This window comes from Capricornis sumatraensis, chromosome 9, assembly GCF_032405125.1.
Source record: "Capricornis sumatraensis isolate serow.1 chromosome 9, serow.2, whole genome shotgun sequence".
NCBI lineage: Eukaryota > Metazoa > Chordata > Mammalia > Artiodactyla > Bovidae > Capricornis > Capricornis sumatraensis.
The window spans coordinates 43,839,009-43,866,426 of record NC_091077.1 but is presented as its reverse complement, the minus strand read 5'-3'; the positions used below and the strand labels follow the sequence as shown (position 1 = coordinate 43,866,426).

At 52.4% G+C, this 27,418-nt stretch overlaps 1 protein-coding gene across 1 annotated transcript; it reads left to right on the top strand.

The window, feature by feature from the left end:
- The first annotated feature begins 18,096 nt into the window (after nt 1-18,096).
- On the top strand, nt 18,097-26,309 carry ABHD17A (abhydrolase domain containing 17A, depalmitoylase). The gene is made up of 5 exons (XM_068980226.1): nt 18,097-18,205; nt 21,663-22,199; nt 23,185-23,379; nt 25,605-25,784; nt 25,876-26,309. Exons 2-5 carry the CDS (start codon nt 21,868-21,870, stop codon nt 26,099-26,101), a joined length of 933 nt encoding a protein of 310 aa, XP_068836327.1. The 5' UTR covers nt 18,097-18,205; nt 21,663-21,867; the 3' UTR covers nt 26,102-26,309.
- The last annotated feature ends 1,109 nt before the right edge of the window (nt 26,310-27,418 follow it).

Here is a 27,418-nt window from a genome sequence, read left to right as displayed (position 1 = left end):
TAATTTATTTTTATTAATTCTTATTGGAATATAGTTGCTTTACAATGTTGTGCTAATTTCTACCGTACAGCAAAGTGAATCAACTGTACACATATACCCCCTCTTTTTTATATTTCCTTCCCTTTTAGGTCACCATAGAGCATTCAGAAAACGAAGATCATGGCATCCGGCCCCATCATTTCATGGGAAATAGATGGGGAAACAGTGGAAACAGTGTCAGACTTTAATTTTGGGGGCTCCAAAATCACTGCAGATGGTGACTGCAGCCATGAAATTAAAAGACACTTACTCCTTGGAAGAAAAGTTATGATCAACCTAGATAGCATATTCAAAAGCAGAGACGTTACTTTGCCAACAAAGATCTGTCTAGTCAAGGCTATGGTTTTTCCAGTGGTCATGTATGGATGTGAGAGTTGGACTGTGAAGAAGACTGAGTGCCGAACAACTGATGCTTTTGAACTGTGGTGTTGGAGAAGACTCTTGAGAGTCCCTTGGACTGCAAGGAGATCCAACCAGTCCATTCTGAAGGAGATCAGCCCTGGGATTTCTTTGGAAGGAATGATGCTAAAGCTGAAACTCCAGTACTTTGGCCACCTCATGCGAAGAGTTGACTCATTGGAAAAGACTTTGATGCTGGGAGGGATTGGGGGCAGGAGGAGAAGGGGACAACAGAGGATGAGATGGCTGAATGGCATCACTGACTCAATGGACGTGAGTCTGAGTGAACTCTGGGAGTTGGTGATGGACAGGGAGGCCTGGCGTGCTGCGATTCGTGGGGTTGCAAAGAGTCGGACACGACTGAGCGACTGAACTGTGCTGAACTGAGAGCATCAAGTTGCTTGTGCTGTACAATAGGTTCTCGTTAGTTATGTATTTTATACATAGTATCGATAATGTATATATGTCATTAGTTATATATTTTATACATAGTATCGATAATGTATATATGTCAATCTCAACCTCCCAATTCATCCCACTCCCCACTTCCCCTTTGGTATCCATACATTTCCTTTCTTTCTCTTTTTGTTTTTGAGTTTGTTTCAGGCTTTTGAAAATCAAGAGTTTCAGCTCCTAGTGTTCCTTTGGTTCTGACATGGTCCTTCATCCAGCACATCCGACAAGTAATGTGACCCTCAAAACACAATAGATTAGTGTCCAGCACTGAAAGGTAGTAAAACCATGGAATCGGTTCCCAAACTGTAAGCTTAACAGCAGCGGATTGCACCCTGGAGTTAGTCAGAAGCCTGGGTCAGCTGCCAGTCATTAGCCTTTCTCCTCTGCAGAGCAGGCAGTTGACAAATGTGTCCTGGGGGAAGAGAGGCTTCCCTCCAAGCCACCCTATCTCTGTGGGGCTGGGGCCAAAGTCAACATTTCTTTTGCCAAGTTGTGTGGCTTGTGTGTATCTGGCTCTTCATCCTGTTGACTTTCTGAGGTTGCTATGGGGATCCGTATGGGACCCAGGTGCTTCCCGCCTCTGTGGGGATCTTCCTGGAGATGGGTTGAGGGGGCTGCCTTCAGCTCCCCAGGGAAGGCAGATTAAAACTGCGAGAGCCTGGAAGGAAAGTTGCCAGCCCCTGCTTCCCAGGGGTTACAGGACACTCAGCAAGTGAATCCTTACCTCATTACCCAGGTTCTAAGAGGGCTCCGTGACTCTATCACACACACACAAGATCAGCCACCAGCCATCTGTTGTTGTTTAATAGCTAAGTCATGTCCAGCTCTTTGTGACCCCCATGAACTGCAGCACACCAGGTTTCCCTCTCCTTCACTATCTCCCAGAGTTTGCTCAAACTCACGTCCATTGGATCAGTGATGCCCTCCAACCATCTCATCCTCTGTCGCCCCCTTCTCCTCCTGCCCTCAATCTTTCCCAGCATCAGGTTCTTTTCCAATGAGTTGGCTCTTCACATCAGGTGGCCAAAGTATTGCAGCTTCAGCTTCAGCAACAGTCCTTCCAATGAATATTCAGGGTTGATTTCCCTTAGGATTGATTGATTTGATCTCCTTGCGGTCCAAGGGACTTTCAAGAGGCTTCTCCAGCACCACAACTCAAAAGCATCAGTTCTTCACCATGTCTCCTTTATGGTCCAACTCTCACAGCTGTACATGACTACCAGAAAAACCATAGCTTTGATGCCAGCCATCTGTCATCTGGCAATTTCCCAAGCCCGGAAAACATTAGTTTCCTTTGCAAACTCAAGTATTGCAAAATTCTGAAATGCAACCTCTTTTCTCACAGCCCTTTAACCCTTAGTTTACACACAATGATAACCTACCTTGTTCTCTAAATTGCCAGGTCTCAGATGCTGAAATTAATGATGATAATTAACAGTGATTAATATTTACTAAGTGCTTGTTTGTTACAAGACACCATTCTAAACACTTTACATCATCTCATTTAGTCTTTTCAACAACTCTGGAAGACAGTGCCGCTAGCTGTTTTAAAGATGAGCAAGCTGATGCAATCTCCTAACAGCTCTCTTTCACTGCATCTGTGTCCTGATTATTTTATATTTATCCTTAGGTTTCTGTGTGCACGCCCGACCCACCTCCCCCACCCCCCGCCACTAACATCCCGAGGTCTGCCTAGCTTAGCCAAAAACAGGCCCTGGCACAGCTAGGAAGACCACAAACCTTTGTTCCTGAGTTGCAGCCATAGAATGACCTCTTCTTTTGTCAGGGGGACTGGGAACACACCCCCCCAGGCACACATTCCAACTGATCCTCCCCAAATCCCTGGCCACCTGGGAGTGGAGCGTCAAAAAGGAAACCCATCTCCAGGTCTTCCTGTTCTTTCCTGGCCCATTCTTTATTTTATTGTCTTTCCAGCATTTATATTAGCTGGCCATTTCTTTCTCTTTTTTTTTTCTTTCATTTATTTGGCTGCACCAGGTCTTAGTTGCAGCACCCATCATCTTTAGTTACGACATATGGGATCTTAGTTTCCCAGTCAGGGATGGAACATAGACCCCCTGCACTGGAAGCATGGAGTCTTAGCCACTGGACAATCAAGAAAGTCCCTAGCTGGTGATTATCTTGTTTACCCAGAATGTCTGCTCCAAGATGGCTGGAAATTTTGTCTATTGCGGTATACCCAATGCCCAGAGAGCACATGCATGTGAACAGGGGACGTTTTTCTTGTTGTGTAAGCAAGTCCTTCCCTCAGGCATCTCCCCCCCGCCCCTAGCCTGCACCTGTACTCCGACCCGCCAGGATCAAGCGGGCACTTTCGCCACCTACCGGCCAAAGGCAGCATGACCCGAATCCTGGGCTTCATCTTCAGGGTCTGGGAATGCAGTTATTGGATCATTTCTCCAAAACCCTCCACGCCCACCGCCCCTGGCGCCTCCCAGCCAGAAAGCAGCAGCATCTGACTCAAGGTTGCTGTCACCAAGGCAGGGGCTGCATGGCAGACCTGGATCTCAGGGCGCGGTCCCCATCACCACCACTACAGGAGGTCCTTTAGAAATGCAGGCACTTGGGGCTTCCCTGGTTGTCCAGTGGTTAAGACTCCGAGCTTCCAACTCAAGGGGCCCCAGTACAATCCCAGGTATCGGAACTAAGGCCTGCCGTTTCTGAGCCAAAAAAAAAAAAAAAAAGGAAGAAATAAAGATTCTTGGGGTCATCCTCGGACCTGCAGAATCAGAAACTTGGGGCGAGGCCGGGCCTTCTGTGTTTCAGTGTTTCAGTGAGCCCCCATGGGGGCAACCCTCTAGGCCCTGAACAGTAATCCTCAGCCGCCTTTGCTCCCCAGCATTTGTCACAATTGGAGAGTGCACCTGGCCCGGTGCAGCTGGGGACCAGGGACGCTTCTTACTACCCTGCAGTGCCCAGGAGGGCCCCAACTCAGGACTGTTTGGCCCCAGTAGCAGCAGTGCCCAGGTTAAAAAGCCCCTACTATTTGGGAGGAAAAATGGAATCTGATTCAACTGAGCCCATGCTCACACTACACACCAAGGTAAATGCCAAATGGTCAGACAGCATTAATCAGGATGGCCCCCAGTGTCTGCTTCTCCTTCTCTTCCTCCCAGTTTCATGTGTATTTAGATGTAGGCAGCATCCCAAAATCACTGCAGACACTGACTGGAGCCATGAAAGTAGAAGACACTTGCTCCTTGGAAGGAAAGCATTGACAAACCTAGACTGCGTATTAAAAAGCAGACATCACTTTGCTGACAAAGGTCTGTACAGTCAAAGCCATGGCTTATCCAGTAGTCATGATGGATGTGAGACTTGGACCAAAAAGAAGGCTGAGTGCCAAAGAATTGATTCTTTGGAACTGTGGTACCGGAGAAGACACTTGAGAGTCCTTTGGACAGCAAGGAGATCAAAGCAGTCAATCCTAAAGGAAATCAACCCTGATTATTCACTGGACGGACTGATGCTGAAACTGAAGCTCCAATACTTTGGCCACCTTATGCAAAGAAGTGACTCATTGGAAAAGACCCTGATGCTAGAAAAGATTGAGGGCAGGAGGAGAAGGGGATGACAGAGGATGAGATGGTTAGATGGTTATTTTCACTGACTCAGTGAAAATAAATTTGAGCAAACTCTGGGAGATAGTGAAGGAGAGGGAAACCTGGTGTGCTGCAGTCCGTGGAATTGCAGAGAGTGGGACGCAACTGAGTGACTGAACAACAACAAAAACAATTTGTTAATCCCAAACCCCTAATTTATCCTTCCCCGCACCGTTTTCCGCTTGGTAACCATAAGTTTGTTTTCTGCATTAATTTTGACTTTTGTAATGTTTCTTGTTGCTCGACTACATTGCTAACCATGGTACTTTTTTTTTTTGGCCATGCCACAAGACATGCAGGATCTTAGTTCCCCAACCAAAAACTGAACCCTTGGCCCTTGCATTGGAAGCTCAGAGTCTTAACCACTGGACCACCATGGGAGTCCCTTATTTTGATTTTTAAATATATTGAAATAAAATTGTATTTACCTCTACAATGGAGTTTTTGTGATGTGACTCAAGTCCACCTCTGCAGAGAAGGATCCAGGCAAGTGAGCCCAGGGGATGTGCTGTGGTTCTTGGGCCTCCACCTGCTGGGGTCATGACTGGTCGGACAGGGAAGGGCCCTGGCTCCTCTGGACTTACAGTTAAAAAACTGAAAAATTACTTAGGTACAATGATTAAGTTTTGTAACATGTGTATTGAGATATAATCTCAGGGCCAATACTTCATTCATTTAAATTGTACAGATCGCTGGTTTTCACAAGCTTGTGCAACTGGCATCACAATCTATTTCAGAGATTTTTATCTCCCAGAAAGGAAACTCGCCCCTCTTCATTAGTCATCATTCTTTCCTGGACCCTGGACATACAGCATGGAGTGGACCACAGACTAGGTCCCTGCTCCAGGAGCGTTCATGAGCAGTGGAAGGAGACAAGTAATAACCAAGTCAGATAAAATAAAGATGAGATTGGGACTTACCTGCTGGCCCAGCATTAAGGGGAATCTGGATTTGATCCCTGGTCAGAGAACTAGATCCCACGTGCTGCAACTCAGTATCTGGCATGCCACAACAGAGAGGCCAAGTGCCACAATGAACACTCAGGGCAGCTAAATACGTAAATAAGTTCAGTCATTTCCAAGACTCACAGGAAGTGCTCTACAGAAAACAGAAGGTAGGTGCTGCTTTTACCAAAGGCTCAGCCTCTGTACACCGGTGCCCAGTCAAACCCTGGAGACAGAGCCTGGGTGGAGTAGAGCTGCTCCATCAGTGTCTGACTCTGCAATGCCACGGACTGAAGCCCGCCAGACTCCTCTAGCCATGGGATTCTCCAGGCCAGAATACTGGCAGCGGTTGCCATGCCTTCCTCCAAGGGATCTTCTCGACACAGAGATGGAATCCACACCTCCTCCATCGGCAGGCGGGTTCTTTACCAGTAGCTCCACCTGAGTCAGGAGATCCCCTGGAAAAGGAAACAAATGGCATTCCACTCTAGTGTCCTTGCTTGGGAAATCCCGTGAACAGAGGAGACTGGCAGACTACAGTCCAGTCAGACATGACTTAGTGACTGAGCACTTGGCTCTGCACATTGAAACCTGGAAGATTCCCTGGGGTTTGAGTTTGGGGAAAATCGGGGCAGGGGGAGGAGATAAGTCAGGGAGCCTGACAGCTTAGCTACTTTGGACAACCATTTGGCAGTGTGGATCAGATCTATACTCATGGGCCTTCCTCAGTGGCTCAGTTGGTAAAGAATCCGCAATCCCTGGTCTGGGAAGATTCCATGTGCCATGGAGCAACTAAGTCCGTCCATCACAACTACTGAGACCACATGCTATGACTGCTGAAGCCCACTTGCCCTGGAACCTGGGCTCCACAACCAGAGGAGCCACTACAGTGAGACGCCCGCACACCGCAACTAGAGTAGCTCCCGCTCACTGCAGCTAGAGAAAGCCCAAACAGAGCAACGAAGACCCAGCACAGCCAAAAATTAGTTAACTAATTAATTTAATTAAATTAAAGAATACGAGTGCTTATATACAGGAAAAGACTCATAGGAACTGTGCTCATAATAGCTCCAAAGTGGAAACAACCCAAGTGTCCATTTTTGAGAGCTGGGTCAAGAAATGTTGGTATGTGGGACTTCCCTGGTGGTCCAGCGCTTAAGGCTCTTCACACGAAATTCAGGGACCTAGGTTCAATCCCTGGTTAAGGAACTACGATCCTGGATGCTCCAACTAAAAAAGATTCTGCATGCCACAGCAAAGACGCTGAGAGCCACAATTAAGACCTGGTCAGCAAAAAAAAAAAAGAAGTGGTAATGTAATAAACAAGGTCCTACTGTATAGCACAGAGAACTATATTCAATATCCTATGATAAACTACAATGAAAAGAATATATATATACATGTATATTAAAAAGAGTGTAGGGATGTTCAAGGAGGTCCAGTGGTTAAGACTGTATGCTTCCACTGCAGGGGGCACAGGTCTGATCCCTGCTGGGAAAACTAAGATTCCACATGCCACACAGTGACCAAAAAAAGAAAAAGGGAAAAATGTATATGTAGGCATAACTGAATCACTTTGCTGTACAGCAGTAATTAATACAACATTGCAAATCAAGTATATTTCAAACAATCACAATTCTCAGGTCATTGTATCAGAAGAACAAGAATGCATGTGAATTCTTGTAACCTGTATTTTGACTTAGGCTCATACAGTGCATTGAGAAAGACTTCTTTAGATAATTTGTGAACTTAATACACGTAAATTAGTAAAACTGAATGGTTTTTAACATGTTAAAAAAAAAACAAACAGTGATATGTTTACACAATGGAATATTATGCAGCAAGGAAAAAGGTATCTGCCTGCTGCATGCAACCTGTTCTGCATCCCAGGGACACAGCATGGAATGGATGAATCTGGCTGGGAGAGAACAAACTGTAGGACTTCACTTAGGGAGAGTACAAAATTGTACCAAACTAATCAGTGGTGATGAAAGTCAACCACTGGTGACCTCTGGGAGGGGAGAAACTGGGACAGGGCAAGAGGGAGCTCCTGGGGAGAGGAGGGCCGAGGATGAGGCTGGCAGTGGGTCACAGGGAGCTTGTATATATTTGTGTGCTATTTTTAAGGACTATTTCTTTCTTTCCTTTTTTTTTTTTCTTTTTTTTTGGCCATGTAGCGTGCTGGTTAGTTCCCCAACCAGGGATCAAACCTGTGTCCTCTGCAGTGGAATCTTGGAGTCCTAACCACTGGACCTCCAGAGAATTCCCAGTATATCTTTTTTAAAAAAAAACATGATTTCTGGGTGTGTCCATGCAGGGGTTCCCCGATGAGGCAGTCCTTTGAATTGACGGGCTCCCTAAAGCAGATGGCCTTAAGTGGGCATCAACCCACATGTTGTTGACCTGAATGCAAAGCTAAGGAAAGTGGAATCTGTCCCCTCTGCCGGATGGCTGGCAGGACCACCCATCACTTCCTGTCCTTTGTCTTACAGCATCAGCTCCCCTGGGTGTCCAGTTCGCAGATCCAGATGGAGGGAATTCTCAGTATCCATCATCCTGATTATACATCTCTTTCTGGGCAGCAGTGTATCTACATTTATATCCTCATCTATCCTATTGGCTCTGTTTCTCTGGAGAACCCCCATCCCAGCTCCCAGGCTGGTTCTCCTGCACCGTTTTGCTCTGAAACCCAACTATTGAGACGGGATAGCCAAGCAGTGGGTGCTGGGTCTGGCTGTGTCCAAGGAGAGAGTGGGGCTGGGTTCCTGGGAGGGGTCTTCCTCAGAAAAGTCCCATGCATGCTCCCCACCCCGCTCCCCAACCACAATCAGCTGGGTAAGCAGCGCTATTTTCAGATGTCCCCCCCCCCACTTCCTTCCTTGACTCTTAGAAGCCCACTTCCTGACTGGGTCTCATTCTCTCCCACTTGGGGTGGTGCACCAAAAAATGTGTCCATGAGGGTGTTTCTCCACCAACTCCTAGACCCTGACCATGTGTGGGTCTTCCCCAAACCACGATGGGGCACACAACATAGAGATCCCAGCACAGAATGTAAGTGCAGATGCCCTTGGTCAAATCCTAAGAATTTCAAGACACAAGCAAATCCCTCCTGAGCTGGGGACACCAGATGACTGCAGGAGTCTCAGGCCAGGATGCTGGCACTGACCTAACCACCTGCAGACCTCTCCCTACCTCTTGGTTTCATCATGTTATATTTAATTGTGGTAAAATACACATTCATAAATTTGCCATCTTAACCATATTTTAAGTGCATAGCTCAATGGCGCTAAGTACATTCATATTGTCCTGCAACCATCTCCAGAACTTTCTTATCTTCCCAAACTGAAGCTCTGCCCACATGAAACACTGACTCCCCCTCCCCTCCCCCAGCCTCTGGCCCCACCATCCACTTCCTGCCTCTGTGGATCTGACTCCTCTAGGGACCTCCTGTGAGTGGAATCAGACAGTGTGTGTCCTTCCGTGTCTGGCTTCTCTCACTGAGCATCACGTCCTCAGAGTTCAGCCAAGGTGTAAATGTCAGAGTCTCCTACCACATTCCACTGTGTGGATGGACCACATTTTTTCATCCATCAAGCCACTCATGCAGCTCCTATCTTTGGCTGTTAAAAATCATGCTGCTGTGAACACTCTTCTACAGTATCTGAGTCCTGGCTTTCAATTCTTTCAGGTCTGAACTTGAGAAACACAAGCATGAATTATTTTTTGGCCTCACTGCATGTCATGTAGGATCTTAGTTTCCCAACCAGGGATTGAATCCGTGTTCACTGCATTAGGCATATAGTTTTTATTTTAGCTTCTCACCAATCCTAACAGTGAAACACTCCCTTGGCCGAGCAAAACCAATGCAAACTCAGAAGACACATCAAAGCATGAGGAAGAGAAACAAAAAAAATCTCCCGCAACCTCCTCTGCCAGCATCCTCCCCGTTCCCAGGGTGGCGTGTTTTTCTCCAAGTGGCACCTGGGGTTGCGTTGTTTCTTGGAGGAAGCAGCGTGAATCTTCTCCTTAGAATCCTCTGCTTCCAGAAAACCTCCCTGCAATCCCCACCTACAAGTGGAAAATGCCCCAGGTACTGTTTTAGTCCTGCCCATAGAGGACAATCCTAAAGGGTTGATATCCTTCCGACTCTGAAAATTCATTGGAAGGACTGATGCTGAAGCTGAAGCTCCAATACTTTGGCCACCTGATGTGAGGTGCCAACTCGTTGGAAAAGACCCTGATGCTGGGAAAGATTGAAGGCAGGAGGAGAAGGGGGCGACAGAGGATGAGATGGTTGGATGGCGTTATCGGCTCAATGGACATGAGTTTGAGCAAACTCTGGGAGATAGTGAAAGACAGGGGAGACTGGCATGCTGCAGTCCATGGGGTTTCGGACATGACTTAGCAACTGAATAACAACACATCGGAAACAACCTACTTGTCCAGCAGGAGGGGACTGAATACACAGCAAGGGGGCCAGCCCTGGGGTTGCATGATAGGATTGCAAGATGGGCCGAGGGGGAAGAAGTGACCATCTGGGCAGTATTGCTAAAAGCTGCTGTGTGTATCACTAATAATAATAGGGAATAATGACTTAAAAAAAAATAGGGACTTCCTTGGGGGGTCCAGTGGTTAGGACTCTACGCTTGCACTGCAGGGGAGAGGTGGGTTTGATTTCTGGTTGAGGAACTAAGATCCTGCACGCTGAGGGAAGCAGCCAAAACATAAAAAAATAAAATAATAAAAGGGACAGTCTCTTTACACCTGCTCATAGGTGGACGCAGATGCCAGGTTTCTTAACCCTGAATCAGTTGCAGCTTAGAATAGTGGCCGCCTTGAGAGATGGGGTCGTGTTTCCTGGGGAACGAGATGGGGGCAGAGACGTTTTCTGCACAACCGTATTTATTGACCCTTTGAATTTTGAACCATATAAATATTATTTCCCATAAAAATATAAATCAAAGTAAAGCTGTTAAAAAAAAAAAAAAAAGACCAGTGACTTTGCAATGGTTGGCATACCTCAATGTGCTTAGTTGTTCCATAGTGTCTGACTCTTTGTCACCTTATGGACTGTAGCCCTCCAGGCTCCTTGGTCCATGGGGATTCTCCACGCAAGAAAACTTTTTTTCATCAAGCATCGACTGTAATCATTTTTTTAAGAAAATCTTTTGGCTGAACCACATAGCATGTAGGATCTTAGTTCCCAGACCTGGATTTGAACCTGTGTCCCCTGCATTGGAAGCATAGAGTCTTAACCACTGGATGACCAGGGAAGTCCCCAAACATAATCTTTTTATTTAATTTCCTCTCTTCTCTTTGAGGATATTTTTCTGTTTTCACTATTGTAAATAATGCAAGGATGAAGATCTATGGACAGAACTTGCAGTGTTCATCGGATGATTAACTTTGCTTCTTAAAAGAACTCCTTTCCTCCCTCCCACCTCCCCTCTCTAAGCATTTACTGAGCACCAACTGAATGCTGAGCCACAAACTGGGCACAAGAGATACACAAGAGACCAAAAAGACACCAGCGCAGATGCTTTTTGTCTTGGAGTTCAGTGGCTAGACTGAAACTTCTAGAACTTTCCAAGTGACAGACTTGTTCTCCACCTGTGCCTTCCACAGTGGGAGCCCCCAGGGCCACATGGCTCTTGAGCACTTGAAAGGAGCCCATTGCAACTGAAGAAGTCCAATTTAAATTGTATTTACTTTTCATCCATTTATTTAAGTTTAAATAGCAGCTCAGAGCTGATGGCCTCCATACTGGATAGTGTGTGTGCTGTTGCTTCCGTCATGTCTGACTCCTTGCGACCCTAAAGACTATAGACCTCCAGGCTCTTCTGTCCATGGGATTCTCCAGGCAAGAATACTGGAGTGGGTTGCCATTTCCTTCTTCAGTGGATCTTTCCAACCCAGGGATTGAACCTGTGGTTCTTATGTCTCCTGCATTGGCAGGAGGATTCTTTACCACTATCGCCACCTGGGAAGCTCCTATTGAATAGCACCTGACTGGACCATGGATCGATCGCAGAGACAGACATCAGTGAGCCCTGGCTTGAAGCATGGTCTTAGTTCCCTGCCCAGGAACTGAATCTGGGTAGCCTGGATGAAAATCAGAAATCCTGGCCACTACTAGTCCACCAGGGGCCTCAGGCTTAAAGCAGAGTTCCTCCTGGCTGTTTATCCCATTGAAAAATGCATTTCTCAAGGAGGCCAAAATCTGTAGAAACACTACAAAGCTAATTATTATAGACACAACACAATAAGCTGGAGAGCACACAGAGAAACAATCTGTTTAGGTGAAGGACTTCCCTGTAGTTCAGGGGCTAAGCCTCTGGGCTCCCAATGCAAGGGGCCTGGGTGCAATCCCTGGTTAGGGAACTAGATCCCACATGCTGCAACTATGATTCTGGCACAGCCAAATAAATGAATAAATATTTTTAAAGAGCTTCCAAACATTAAAAAAAAAAAGACTGAAGCAAGGTAGAGATCCCCCTACACCCGGAAAAGGGTACGAGCATCTTCCCTAGTAAGGCAGAGTGCAGTGAAGAGACGACTAAATCATTTACATACGGTAGTTCTTCAGGGTCTTTGTTTACCTTTGACCAATTACCTGGTTTATTTTTCCACACCTCACCCACCCTAGGACCCTCCCCAACAAGGCACAATTTTTTTCCAAGATGGATTCCAGCCTAGAGGCCTACGGGGAGGCTTGAGATCCCCTATTATGGGGTGGCAGCCCTTCCTCTTTAACACCCAAGGAGCTTTTCTGTACATGTGCAGTGTCTCCTTTGTCCCCAGGATGGAAAACATGTAACCTCTTGATCTTTTACTCAAACAGGATTGCTTTTAAGACGATTGATTCCTGAGACTTCCCTGGTGGTCCAATGGTTAAGATTCTACACTCCCAATGCAGGGGGCCTGGGTTCAATCCCTGGTCCAGGAACTTGATCCAACATGCCACAACTAAGAGATCCCACATGCTGCAACTAAGACCCGGAGTAACCAAATAAATAAATAAATATTTAAGAGATAAAAAAAGCCAACACTGGACAGCCACATCTAAGATAATGAAATAAGGTTACTCTTTAATTCCATACACAAAAATAAGCTCAAAATAGATTGAAGACCTACATGTGAGACCAGACATTTCAAAACTCCTAGAGGAAAACAGGCAGAACACTTTCTGACATAAACCACAGCAACATCTTTTTTGATCCATCTCTCAGAACAATGGAAAGAAAACCAAAAATAAACAAATGGGACCTACGTAAACTCAAAAGCTTTTGCACAGCCAAGGAAACAATAAACAAAATGAAAAGGCAACCCACAGATTGGGAGAAAATATTTGCAAATGATGTGACCAATAAGGAATTAGTCTCCAAAATTTACAAACAGCTTATGACACTTAACAGCATCAAAACAAACAACCCACTCAAAAAATGGGCAGAGGACCTGAATACACATTTCTCCAAAGAGAATATAAAGATGGCCAACAGGCACATGAAAAGATGTTCAACATTGCTAATTATTAGAGATAGCAAATCAAAACTCCAATGGGATATCATTTTACACTGGTTAGAATGGCTAGCATAGCAGGTGTGGCTCCCCTCCCTTCCTCCCAGTCCCACGGTTTTCATTTCAGGATCTCAGGGACAACCTTGGAGCCTCTTGTTCTGAATCACTAGGAAATTCATGCAGAGTCTGTAGGGAGTTCATAAATAAGCGCCCCCCCCCAAAAAAAAAAGAATGGCTAGCATAAAAAAAAAACACACACAAACACAAATACTGGAGAGGATGTGGAGAGAAAGGAGCCCCCCTACACTGTTGGTGGGAATGTAATCTGATAGAGCCACTATGGAGAACAGTGTGGATGTTCCTTAAAAAGCTAAAAATAGAGCTATCACATGACCCTGAAATCCCATTCCTGGCCTATACCTGGACAAAAACATGATCTGAAAGGATACAGGTACCCCTATGTTCACTGCAACACTGTTTAAAATAGCCAGGACATAGGAGCAACCTAAATGTCCATCAACAGAGGAATGGATAAAGATGTGGTACATATATACAATGGAATATTACTCAACCATTAAAAAGAATGAAATAATGTCATTTGCAGCAACAAAGATGGACTTAGAGAGTGTCATATGAGTGAAGTAAGACAGAAGGAGAAACATTGTATGACATCCCTTATATGCGGGATCTCAAAAGCAATGGTACAAATGAACTCACAAAACAGAAACAGACTCCCAGACTTAGAAAAGGCACTTATGGTTGCCTGGTGGAGGGGGGTGCATACGTGCTCAGTTGTGTCTGGCTCTTTGCGACACTATGGACTATAGCCTACCAGGCTCCTTGCCTGGGATTGGAATGGTTTGCCATGCCCTTCTCCAGTGGATCTTCCTGACCCAGGGATTGAACCCACATCTCTTAGGTCTCCTGCATTGACAGATGGGTTCTTTACCACTGGTACCACCTGGGGGAGAATGGATATATAACTGTGTATGGCTGAGTCTCTTCACTGTTCACCTGAAACTAACATGACATTGTTAACTGACTACACTCCAATACAAAATAATATTTTAAAGTTTTGGGGAAAAAAAGACAAGATCATTAATTCCTGTGGTCACATTATTTTCCCAACAGGCTGAGGTCTGTGCCAGTGGCAACCAAAAGTTTCCAGAGCCTCCCTCCATCCTCCTGAAAGCCTTCCTCTTGGCTGGGAGTTATCCTCCTCCCATGTATCTATTGACTCCTCAGAAAGCATGGGGGACAACTGGGGACATAGTGGACAAGAGTCCGGCTCCCTGCCCTGGGGGGAGCTTGGAGCTCATGGAATATGGGGAGGATAGATGACAAACAAACAAACAACTCAGTAAAATGATGGCAAGTTTTATATTAGAAAAATAAATAGGGTGTGGTAGGGACTTTGGCCCAGGGAGGTCAGCGAGGGCTTCCTAAGGAGGTGATATTTGTGCAGGTGCCTGAGGAGGAGGAGGAGCCAGTCGTGTGTCTATCTGGAGGCATTCTAGGCAGGAGACATTGCTTGTCCAACAGCCCTGAGGTAGGGACAAATTTGGATCATAGAAAAAGCAAGATAATTCCAGAAAAAATTTACTTCTGCTTCATTGACTATGCTATAGCTTTTGACTGTGTGGATCAAAAAAACTGTGGAAAATTCTTAAAGAGATGGGACTAGCAGATCACCTTACCTGCCTCCTGAGAAACTTGTATGCCAGTCACGAAGCAACAGTTAGAATTGGACATGGAACAATGGACTTGTTCCAAATTAGGAAAGGACTACATCAAGGCTGTATATTGTCATCCTGCTTATTTAACTTATATGCAGAGTACATCATTCAAGATGCTGGGCTGGATGAAGCACAGCTGGAATCAAGGGACAGCACCCTAGAGCACACAGCTGAGGGAGGGGGCAGCTAGGTCCCAGGCAGGGGATCAGAGAGAACCAGCTGGAACCCACCTTTGGACAGTGTCCAGTCCTGATCCTGAGTTCTCCCAGTAGCTGACCCCGGGGAATGGGGCCTTGGGGGAGGACTCTCCTCTTTTACCTTCATTAAGAGGCTCTTTAGATCCTCTTCACTTTCTGCCATAAGGGTGGTATTATCTGCATATTTGAGGTTATCGATATTTCTCCTGGCAATCTTGATTCCAGCTTGTGCTTCATCCAGTTTTAAGAAAAGACTGACTTAAAACCAATTTTCAAAAAACTGAGATCATGGCATCCGGTCCCATCATTTCATGGCAAATAGATGGGGGAAATCATGGAAACAGTGACAGATTTTATTTTCTTGGGCTCCAAAATCACTGTGGACAGTGACTGCAGCCATGAAATTAAAAGACGCTTGTTTCTTGGAAGAAAAGCTATGACAAACCTAGACAGCATATTAAAAAGCAGAGACATTATTTTGCCAAAAAAGGTCTGTGTAGTGAAAGCTATGGTTTTTCCAGTAGTTGTGTATGGATGTGAGAGCTGGCCATAAAGAAGGCTGAGCACCGAAGAACTGACGCTTTCAAACTGCGGTGTTGGAGAAGACTCTTCAGTGTCCCTTGGACTGAAAGAAGATCAAACCAGTCAATCCTAAAGGAAATCAATCCTAGATATTCACTGGAAGGAGTGATGCTGAAGCTGAAGCTCCAATACTTTGGTCACCTAATGCAAAGAAGTGACTTATTGGAAAAGACCCTGATGCTGGGAAAGATTGAAGGCAAGAGGAGAAGGGGATGACAGAGGACGGGATGGTTGTATGGCATCACTGACTCGATGGACATGAGTTTGAGCAAGCTCCGGGAGATGGTGAAGGACAGGGAAGACTGGAGTGCTGCAGTCCATGGGGTCGCAAAAAGTTGGACACAATGGAGTGACTGAACAACCAGGGACAAACTTCTCAAGGGTAGCTTGGCTGGGGCAGAGAGAGCAAGGGCAAAGAGGTGGGGAAAATGGGCCAGTAGGTGCTGGGCAACACCAAGCAGGTGCTTTGGGAAGGGAAGGTATTGGGACTGACCTTCCAAATTTGTCCCTACCTCAGAGACCTTGGGGAATTTACAGCAGTGCCTTCATCTTTTCTGGGTGCCTTCTGGTGGGTGGGGGAACTCCGCAGGGGTGGGGCAGGCCCCATTTGGGTCGGGACTAAGCCTATCCCCTCCTCCTGGCCACCCCCTCACACACACAGATGTTCCCTTTGGGGCATTTCAGTCCTGGAGAAGCTGGGCTTTCAGGTGTTGCAGCAGCTCTGGCCCTTTCTAGCCCAGGGGAGGAGGGGAAGATGGGGCCAGAGGGTGGGGGAGTGTGGAGGAAGGCTGTGGACAGGCCTCTTCCTGTTCTGGCACAAGGAAATGGAAGGAGCCTGGCTTAGGTGTGACATTTGGAGCTCAGGAGGACAGCTGATGCCGGGAGCCTTGAGGGGACAGCTGAGGCAGGGGCGTCTCCAGGCACCCAGGGACAGCCCCCTGGAGCAAACAACTGAGGGAGAGTCAGCTAGGGCCTGGGCAGGGGGTCAGAGGGAACCAGCTGGAAACCACCTCTGGAGAGTGTCCAATCCTGAGCCTGAGTCCTCTCCGGGCAGCTGACCCCAGGGAATGGGGCCTTGGGGAAGGACTGGCCAGGGAGGCTTATCTCTGCATATGAAGCTGAAAGTTAGATTCTCTGGGGGAGGAGAGGGAGCTGGGGCTGCCTGCAGTGGGTGGGGCGGATGTTGAGCTGCGATAGGCTGGCCTGCCCAAGGCCGAGGCTGTCCCACTAACTCACTGTGCCACTTTGGCTAGGCACTGTCAGCCTCTGCAGTTTTTCTGTCTTCCTCCCAATCACTCCTCAGAAAGGCCTGCCCTGACCGCCCGGGTCACCTTTAGCCACACTGCCACTTTGTTTCCAAGCCTCATTCTTGTCCATCTGCTTTGCCTTCAGCTGTGTCACCAGCCGCCGCCTCCCTGCCCGCAGGGTGAGATGAGTGGGAGAGAATCGGAAACCCTAATATTTTAATACTCAATGAAAACGCCTAACGTGCTTGTGTGCTCAGTCGCCTAGGACTCTGCCACCGCATGGACTGTAGCGCCAGGCTCTTCCATCCATGGGATTCTCTAGGCCAGAATACTGCAGCGGGTTGCTATTTCCTCCTCTAAGGGAATCTTCCCGACTCAGGGATCAAACCTACATTGCAGGCGGATTCTTTACCACTGAGCCACCAAGGAACCGGTGGTGGGGGTGGGGGTGGTTGGTTGGGGGTTGGGGGCCGTGGGGAGGGGAGCCTAAAGTGATGCAAAAGGACCCATGATGAACAACACATAAAGATTTGAAATAAAGGCTGAATCATCCCAGCCAGGGGCCTGCTGCTGCTGCTGCTGCTGCTAAGTCACTTCAGTCGTGTCCGACTCTGTGCGATCCCATAGACAGCAGCCCACCAGGCTTCCCCGTTCCTGGGATTCTCCAGGCAAGAGTACTGGAGTGGGGTGCCATTGCTTTCTCCAATGCATGAAGGTGAAAAGTGAAAGTGAACTCACTTGGTCCCAAAACTTTGTTTTTTTAGTGGTGCATTAAAATAGTTCTTATGTTGACCACCGAGGTTTTTGTTCTGTGCTAAATCGCTTCAGTCGTGTCCGACTCTGTGCGACCCTATGGACTGCAGCACGCCAGACTCCTCCGTCCATGGGTCCTCCGGGTAAGAATACTGGAGTGGGTTGCCATGCCTTCCTCCAGGGGATCTTTCAGACCCCAGAGATCGAACTCTAGTCTCTTACATCTCCTGCATTGGCAGGCAGGTTCTTCACCACTAGCTCCACCTGGGAAGCCCTACTGAGTTTTTTGGCACCCTGTAAATTTTGATGCCAGAAGAGTTCCTCACTAGAGTCCTAGCCCTGGAATGAGAGAAAGATTAAGCGAACGGTTATGAGGCTCCACTCCCAGAAACCTTGATTGGAACCTGAAGCTCGGCCCCTGCCCACCAATCGCCCCGCCCACCACGAATTCCCCGCCCACCACGAAAGTTAACCCCGCCCCCGGACGCTAGCCGCGCCCGCTCCCGGTCCTTGCCCCCGGCCCCTTCGGCTCCCCACGCACACCTGCACGTCACTTCCGGGGCGGCCGCGGGAGTGAGGCTCACTTCCGCCCGCGGGGGAGCGGCGGCGGTGGCGGCGCAGGAGACCAGTCCGGGGCGCCGAGGGATTGACGGGCGGGCGGCCGGGAGCCATGGAGCGCGGCCCCGGGGCCGGGGGGCGTAGGCCGCGGCGGTGAGTGTGAAGCAGGTGCTGGCGTGGCGGCTCTGAGTGCCTCCCGCTGTCTCTGCCTCCCGCGGCCGTTTGGAGAGCCGGGCCGGGCCGCGAGGCTGGGGCAATCCGGCCGGACGTCCCTGAGACCCCGCACTCCCGGGGCGGCCGCGGTCCCGGGTGGAGGACCACTGATCAGGGCCCGGGACCGCGGAACAGCGTCTCCGACTCTGGCAGAGCTCCGTCCGCAGTCCATTCAGTCCTCCGACGTGGGATATGCGCTCACCCTCCCGGGGACGCGGCCCCGCCTTCGTGGAGTGCGCTGTCCGAGCAGCGGACTCTGACCCCCGGCCCCGAACAGATGCCCCAGCCTGACACCCTCTCCCGCCACAGCAGCCGGAGCCGAGCCTTGCTTCCTAAACGTTTCCAAGACACCTTTGCCCTTTCGCAGGCGTCCTGCGTCCGGCGTCCGGCTTGGACACCTGGGCAGGCTTCCCAGCCTCTGTTCCAGTCCCATCTGCAGGCTGCTATCAGGGCACCATCCACAGGCCCTAACCCATGGGCTCCACCCCAGACCCCCACTCCTTAAGCTCCCCGTTTCCCCCAGGATGAATTTCCCTCAAATTCTACAGCAGGATTCATGGGCAAGGCCTGACCCAGCTCTCTCCAGGACCCCTCTGCTCACTGTTGCTCCCAGTGTCTGTCTAGTCCAGGACCCCTAGTTCCTGGAACCCTCTATCACCTCTGGGGTTTGACTATCCTCTCCCCACTGTCCTGGTCGCTGTCACCAGGCACTTTGCAGGCGCCTTTCAGACTGACTGGGAGAGGTGCGGTCACAGTTGTCCATATTTAGGTCGTCTTGGAGAATTGTAACTGCCTGGCTCCTTGTTGATCCTCATGATACCAGCAGCCCACACTGGCCCTGGCAGCGGGGTGCCGGATATGTGCTTGTGGACAGAATCACTGGGCTCTGAGTGCTGGGAGTGCCTGCCCAGTGACTGAGGCATCTAGGTGTGCTCTGCAGTTTGAGAGCCGGCACTCTCATTGATATCTGGCACCCTCATTGATATCCGTGTAAGACTGTGGGAGGTCCCAGGTCTGGGAGGGCTGAGAAGAGACTGTACCCGCTCTCTGTCAGGCATGGCAGACTGCAGAGACCCCCTTTCCCCCGGGTCCTTTGTCTGTTCATTCAGCCATTGTTGATTGAGTGAGAACTGGTGGTGGTCCTGCCCTCATGGAGTTTCTCTTTGGTTGGAGGTGGGGGGGGGCGGGTCGGTGAAAGCTGAATTTATACATACAAGCTGTGGAGTCAGATCTGGAGCCTAGAGCCTCTGGGGAAGGGACTAATCTGTTTGGAAGGGCGCTGGGAGATGTGAAGGGTGGATGGGACAAGGAGCCCAGGCTGTGCGATTAGGGGAACTGATGGGGCTGCAACTCTGAGGCAGGAGAGGACAGTATGGTTCATCTGGGGAAAGTGGGTTAGTGATGAGCAAGGGAGGCTGGAGAGGTCGGCCACAGCAGACAGTGGTGAGGGATTTGATCTCCATCATAAAAATAGTGGGACCCCTGGAACACCCCAGTGGCTGGTAGATTTGTGTTGTGAAAATATCTTTTGGCTGGAGAGGGTAGAACGGCGTGGAACAGGGTGGCGGTGGTCAACGGTAGCGGGGAACCAGCGAAGAAGACTGTGTGTGCCCCAGGTGGTGGTGGGAGGGAGAGAGGCAGTCAGCAAGCCCTGTGATGGGCCGGTCTTGAGGGTGCAGGGAGGTGTCAAGGATGGCATCCTTGTTTCTGGCTTGGTCAGCGGGCCCTTGTCCATCTTGGGGTGCCTGTTCATCCTCAGGTCTCCAGGGGCCTCCTACCTGCCCACTGGCTCTCAGCCAGGCCTCCCTCTCAAAACCAGCCTCGCCTTGCTGCCCAAACTCCAGACCTGCCATGCCATCAAAGCACCAATGGAATGTCAACCTGTTGGGGCCTGGAATCTCTGAGAATATGTTGGAGCAGCCTCAGTTTGATTGACACTCTAGGGGGTGTGTCCTGGGCATGGTGGGGTGTTGAGCAGCATCCCTGGGTTCCACCCACTCAGTTCCAATAGTAACCCCCCCAAGTCATGACAACCATAGATGTCTCTCCAGTGGTTGGCCCATGTCCCCAGAGGATAAATTTGCCTTTGTCTGAGAACCAATGTGATAGACTCTCCCTTCTGAACATACTTGCATGTAACACAAGTATCCCACCTGGGAGTCTGGGGGGGTCCTGGAGGCCGTCTGTGTCCCTGCCTCCCTCTCCCACACCCCTCCATGTGCCCCTGATCCAAGTGACTGTGAGATGTAGCTTTCTGCGGCCCCTAGTCTCAGATCACAGGTCTGTAGGGGGCAGGTGTGTTTCTGGGCCTTGGACTGCACCAACCTGCTCTGCATCCATGTGGCCCGGGCCCAGCGATTTTCAAATGCTGTGGCCGGGAAACGGAATAGGCTCAGGTGCTCTGCTGCCAACAGTGAGCTGTGAACATGTGTCCCTTCCTCGTTCCAGGCTGTAAGGACAACGTAGTAAGTGAGTAGGTTTTTCTCAGACCTCTGTATTTTCTTCCAGCCTCTCTGTTGGCAGCTCTGTGCATATTGAGTGTAGCTGCTTTAGCAGCTCAGCTGTAGTCTGCTCGAGATCGTGTTCAGGACATTCTGTGCCTGTCCTGAGTCCTGCCTGTCCCATCTCTTTCCCCTCATTTCGTTTACTCTCTTTGTGACCTGTGTGGTGTCTGTACTGATGGAAGTGTAAACTGAGGCCCAGAGAGGCTAAGTGACTTCCCCGAGGCCACAGACCCCTAAGTTGGCGGAGCAGGTGAAGGTGCCCCAGGCTCCTGTGGACCCCAACCCCCACTGGGGCCTGGCCCCAAGCACAGGAGAGAGCCATTGTCCCGGCTCCTTGGGCCTTCCCAGCCTGGAGATGTATCCTGCTTTTGTTCCCAGAGCCTTTGTTTGTTGTATTTCCTCTGCCTGGACTCCTGTCTCCGGACATCGCAGGCCCTGGGAGCATGCTCGCGGGTCCCTGTGGTCAGCAGTCGGTCCTTCCTCGGCTGAGCTGTGTCACCTGGGGGTGGCAGATGGGAGGGGGTGGAGAGTCTGGGCCAGCTATGTGGACAGAGGTCTGGGGGTACTGGTCTCCCTGGACCTGGGGCAGGGGCAGTATTGGGGAGAGTTGGGTAGCCAGGGTGTTGATCACCCAGCACAGCCTGCAGGCGGAGGCTGGACTGATGAATGGGGTTAAATGGCAAGAGTCACCTGCAGGCTGAGGAAGTGTGGTAGCAGGCAGGGGGCTGGTTGCGTCCCACTAGGGTCACTTGGGAGGCCTTGGTGCCCCAGGGAGGGCAGGCCAGGCCAATGGGCAGTGAGTGGAGCTGTGGAGATTGGGCGGAGGGGAAAGCCCAGGGCTTGGGACCCGTGGGAGCCCCAGGAGAACCCCACATCATGCTGTCCCCCTACAGGCTTTCCCTCTGTGCCACACGGACACGCGAGGCTGCGAGGCTCCTGAGGGCTCAGCTTGGACCGCGATGGGGCTGTGCCACGGCCTCCTAACGGGGCTTTTGTCTGGGGCAGTGGCCGGGGGTCGCCCTGTCCCCTGCCTGTGTCTCCGAGCACCCCCAGCCCTCCCCTGCCGGGTGAGGCCCGCCCCGGCACCCGGCCCCCGCCATGAACGGCCTGTCAGTGACCGAGCTTTGCTGCCTCTTCTGTTGCCCGCCCTGCCCCGGCCGCATTGCCGCTAAGCTCGCCTTCCTGCCTCCGGAGCCCACCTACTCGCTGGTGCCTGAGCCTGAGCCCGGGCCTGGTGGGGCCGGGGCTGCCCCCTCAGGGAACCTGCGGGCCTTGGCTGGCACCCCTGGGCGCTGGAAACTCCATCTGATGGAGCGCGCCGACTTCCAGTACAGCCAGCGCGAGCTGGACACCATCGAGGTCTTCTTGACCAAGAGCAGTCGGGGCAACCGCATCTCCTGCATGTACGTGCGCTGTGTGCCTGGTGCCAGGTGAGCCGCGCAGACACGACCCCTGTGGTGGAGGGGCCAGCTGGGATGGGGGCCCCAGATATGCTCTGTTCTCAGCCTCTCATTGTGGCGCATGGAGACCACCAGAGGGCCAGAGCCAGTGAAAGCCCATTTGGGTGGGCGGGTGTCCCGGAGATTCTTCTTGCCAAGGAGCAGCAGATGAGATCTGCCCACGGCCACCGAGAAACTGCTTGGGGTCCTTCCACGTGCAGCCTTTTGGGGGCCCTCTCTGGGAGCCTCCTGCCTTTGGGTCTCAGTGTTCACATGCCCTGGGTCAGTTTCCTGGGCCCTGAGTGCCCAGTGAGGCCTCGGCACCTGCTTTCGGGTGGTCGCCCTGAGACCAGGCTGGCAATTGGGGCCAGGTCTGACTCCCTGAGCCCCAGGGTGGCACAGAGGTGGGGCCTTCCAACTGCTTCTGCCTGCAGAGGAGGCCAGGTCCAAAGGGCAGGCTTTTACCTCTTGGCTGGGCTGAGCCAGGGCCCAGTGGTGCTGGAGGAAGAAGATTCTAGGAGCCTGTCAACCAGGATCCAGACTGGTCAGACTGCCTGGAAGGGCCGCGTGGGACCCTGGGCAGAGATTAGGGCCCTGGTCCTTTCCCGTGGAGAGGGAAGAGCCGCCCCGCAGTGAACAGGATGTGGCCCTCCTCCCTGTGGTCGGAGCCCCGCAGTCTCATCCTCCAGGAAGGTTCAGAGCATCAGGGAGATGAACCACCGTCTTTAAGCTCTCAGAGTCTCTCCATCAAGAATGATTCCGGGGGGAGGCAGCTGCCACCCAGGGCCATCGATGTGAAGGTCACTGTGGCTTCTCGGGCTCACACTGGGTGGTCCCTTGGATGATGGGAGCCTGAGGCTTCACTGTCTATTCTGGCCTAAGTCCCAGTGAGTAGAACCAATCCTCTGTTCCTTTTGTAAGGGCGCCAGCCCCCTCCTTCCATCACCCTCTAACTTGTGCTTCCTCGCCTCACCAGGTACACAGTTCTCTTCTCACACGGCAACGCAGTGGACCTGGGCCAGATGAGCAGCTTCTACATCGGCTTAGGCACACGCATCAACTGCAACATCTTCTCCTACGACTACTCTGGTTACGGCGTGAGCTCCGGCAAACCCTCCGAGAAGAACCTGTATGCTGACATTGACGCTGCCTGGCAGGCCCTGCGCACCAGGTGAGCCCAGGCTGCAAAGGGGGGCAGGGGTGCGCGTCTCCTCCCAGGTGACTGGACCCTGTGGGAAGAAGCCCAGGTGGGGGGCTGCAGGGTGAAGCCTGACCCGAGTTCTGTCTCCTTGGTGTGCAGGGAGGCTGGATGGGGCCCCTCCGCCCTCCTTGGAGTGATCTCCTGGGAGCCACAGTCTGGGAGGGGCAGGGACAGGGCCTGAGGTTCTCTCCATGGGAACTGAGGCTCTGCCTGGAGGGAGGAGTCAGGCAGAGGACTCAGGCCTCTCCTGGGCCTGGTACGTGGTGTGTGAGGGTGGTGTGAAAGAACTCGGAGATCCCCATGCCTAAGGGAGCACTTGAAAGGTGGGGAGGGGCCAGACCTCTTGTTGTGAAGCTTGGCTTCATTCTGGGGAGGGTCTCTGGGCCTGGAGGTGTTGTCAGACAGCTTAGTTCCCAAAACAGCCCCTGTGGGAGGTCAGCTAGCAGAGGCTGGGCCTCCCCAGGCACAGTACCCAGCACAGTTGCTGGCTTGACTCAGACAGGGTCTCTGTGGTCTTGTCTATGCCTCTGCCCCTGGAGCCCACTGCCCTTGTCATCCAGGTCCTGGCAGCCTCCTTTCACCCCATGGTTGCTCACTGAAGCCAGGTGGCTCAGTCTCAGAGCCAGCACACACAACCTGTGGCCTGGTGCCCCATGCTGCCCTGGAGGGAGCACCTGACCCCCAGCCTCCCAGAGGCGGTGCCCTCTGCCTGCCCAGGGCAGCCTGACCTCAGCCCTGCCTAGCCAACTGGTGCGACCAGCTCCTGCAGGGCCCATAGCCAGCTTGCCCTGGGGAGGTGGGGCCCTGGTTGCTGTAGTGATGCACCAGGAGTCTTTGATGCAGGCCCTGGGAGCAGGGTCCCCTGGCACCTCTGTGGTACTGGGGACTCATGCTGGGTGACCTGGTGCAATGTTCCACACATAGCTGCCTCAGCCTGTCCCCGCTGGCTGGGGGTTGCTAGCAGAATCATGCCCTGCTGCAGGGTGAGGGTTCTGAGCTCTGTCATCCATCCATCTGTCCTGCTGCCAGCATTGACCTCCAGCAACCTTGTCCCTCAGCCCCAACAATTGAGGATCATTAGGAGGGCGGGAGGCATGGGCCCAAGCAGTGGTGCAGGGCGGGGAAGGGGGCTGGAAAAGCTATGGAATCCAGCACCTGCTGCGTTTGTCTAGGTAGAGACAGCCAGGTGCAGCTGGGAGTCCTGCACGGATCTGGGTGATAGGACCGGGCTGGTGCTCAGCACAGCGGTGCTCCTGGCAAACCAGGGAGCAGACTGGGGTGGAGTGGCCAAGAGGGGTTGGCACAAGGTTGGGTGGCATCCCCAAGGCCTGGTGTTGGGGCAGAGGGCAGGGACAGGTGCTGATGACCCCTGGGTGCCCAGGGGCCCAAGTGCCCTGGCCACTTGGAAGAGGGGCACCCCCTTTGAGATCACAGCTGGGGATGTGTGGAGGGAGGGCCATGGAGACCTCCTATACTGGGAGGGTGGTGAGTGGGTCCTTGAGTGGTCAGGAAAGAACTGCACTGAGGTGGTGCTCCGGGAGGTCTGTGTGGAGTAGGGGGGAAAGGGGCATAGGACCTGACCACTGTGTAGGAAAGATGCCCAAGGAAGGAGGTAGTGACCACTCATTCCCCTCAGGGCCACTGTCCTGCACACCCACATTTTACTAAGCACCTGAGGGGCTGCATACTGGCTGAGATAACTGGGCAGGACTGTCTTCATTCCCCAAGGCCAAGGGAGTGGGTGAGGGTGACTGGAAGACACACCCCCTTGCAATGGGACCAGGAAGGGTTGTCAAATTCGAACTGCATCAGCAGGAAGGCCCCAAGCAGGTTCTGCATGTGGCCCTGGTCTAGTGTGTGTATGGGTCGGGAAGGTCGGGTGACCAGAGAAGCAGAAGAAGCGCCAGGGACCTCCCTTAGGGAACCACAGCGCTGGTAGGGCCTTCACAGGTGTACTGCCCAGGTGTGACCAAATAGATACTATCGAAACTGAGGGTCTGGGCTGTGGGCAATCAGTTCTCCTCACACCTGGGGATCCTGCCTCCCCTGCTGAGCCAGCCCCCTCGGTGCTGGCAGGTAGGGGAGGGTCCCAGGTCCCTATCATATTTCCTGGAGCCTGCGCTGAGAATGGAGGGCAGGCAGTGGGAGGGGTGTGTGAGTTGCTTCGCTGCTGATCCTGCCCCTACCGCTGCCAGGTACGGCATCAGCCCGGACAGCATAGTTCTGTACGGGCAGAGCATCGGCACGGTGCCCACGGTGGACCTGGCCTCGCGCTACGAGTGCGCCGCTGTGGTGCTGCACTCGCCGCTCACCTCGGGCATGCGCGTCGCCTTCCCCGACACCAAGAAGACCTACTGCTTTGACGCGTTCCCCAAGTGAGCGCGGGGCGGGGCGGGGCGGGGCCTGGGGGCGGGGCGGGACCTTGGAGGGGCGGGGCGCGGAGGCCTAATATGCCCCGCCCCACAGCATCGAGAAGGTGTCCAAGATCACGTCGCCGGTGCTCATCATCCACGGCACGGAGGACGAGGTGATCGACTTCTCTCACGGGCTGGCCCTCTACGAGCGCTGCCCCAAGGCCGTGGAGCCTCTGTGGGTGGAGGGCGCCGGGCACAACGACATCGAGCTCTACAGCCAGTATCTGGAGCGCCTGCGCCGCTTCATCTCCCAGGAGCTGCCCAGCCAGCGCGCCTAGCCTAGTGGCCGGCCCGAGCCGCGCCGGGACCTCAGCAATAAGGCGGCGCCCGGACCCTGCCCCGGCCCCGGGGGCTGCATGTGAACCCCCGGGCGCCCCACGCCCTAGAGGCAGCCGGCCGGCAGGGGTCGGGACCTGCCCCGGCCCCTGAGCCGTGGACAATGTACGGGTGACGGAGCTATGCGCACCTTTCCTTTTGGAAGCAAAACGAAGGAAAACCGTGAAAACAAAGATTTAAAATTTTAAGGTTCCTTTTCCTTTCTTGGCTTGTGCGTGCTCTCCATGGGGCTCAGCGAGCCCAAGACGGGGGGACCAGGCTTTGTCCCCAACCCTCCAGGGGAGTTCACAACTGCAGATGCCAGGTCAGAGTTCCGGTCCTTGAGGCTGTCGGTTGCCTAGGTGGTGATGGAGGGGCGACAGCATTCGAATCTAGGACCCTGCGTGCTCTGAGGGCATGCCTGGGGAGAGTGGTTGGCTCCCTATCCGCAAGACAACCCTGGGGGTGGAAGTGGCCGCCGCGGGTTTAGGCTCGGACGGCTTTGGACCCTCAGCGAGACCAGGTACCCTTCCGTACCCATGTGGTAGACATCGCAGGGTTAGGGTTAGCTCCCCCTGCGCAGAGGACCAAGAAGAGTCTTGCACGCTTGCGTCCAGTGGAGGGCAGTGGTAGGTCCGAGGCTCCGTGCGGCCTCCCCAGGAATGGGGTCACGAGGAGCACTCCTGCAGCACACCTCCGGACCTTGGTCTGAGCTCAGTACTCCGCGGGGGATGCCCTTAAAGACAGGGACGGCCTAGGTCTTCCGGGACCCTGGCAGAACGCCCGGCTCACCACCGCCCCCCGGAGTACCCCCTGCGACCTCTAAGGGCGGCGCTCTAGAACTCGGAAGGCTTCAGAGACGGCCGACCTGTTGTCCACGCCGAAGTCGGGCCGCAGCTTCTTGTGCCCGACACCAGGCAGTGGCGAGGCCGGGAGCCACCGCTGCTTCCGTCTCGTCCCCTCGGGGTCCTTGGGCCCTTTAAAGGGGGCGGTGTCTCCGCCTGGGGGGGTGGGTGACGCCGAAGGGGGCGGCCGAGCGGAAGCGGAAGTGGGGTGGCGTGCGCTTGACTGCGGTGGCAGGCGTGAAGGCCACGGCCTGGCCGGTAAGTGGCGGCGGCCCGGCAGCCGGCCCTGCCCTTGCCGCCGTCCCGGCCGTGGGGATGCGCCTAGCGGGCTGGGCGACGCCGGCCGGTGTGTGTCAGCGCTTTCTGTGGGTCTCAACAGGGCTTCGGGCCTGGGGTGCTGGGAGAGCCGAGAGTGGCCCCGGGCACGCGAGATCG

Excerpts from the sequence above, each read along its gene's own strand:
- ABHD17A (XM_068980226.1), top strand. The coding sequence starts at position 21,868 with ATGAACGGCCTGTCAGTGACCGAGCTTTGCTGCCTCTTCTGTTGCCCG. Across the intron at positions 22,200-23,184 it reads CGCTGTGTGCCTGGTGCCAG|GTACACAGTTCTCTTCTCAC; the intron begins GTGAGCCGCGCA and ends TCGCCTCACCAG. Across the intron at positions 23,380-25,604 it reads TGGCAGGCCCTGCGCACCAG|GTACGGCATCAGCCCGGACA; the intron begins GTGAGCCCAGGC and ends TACCGCTGCCAG.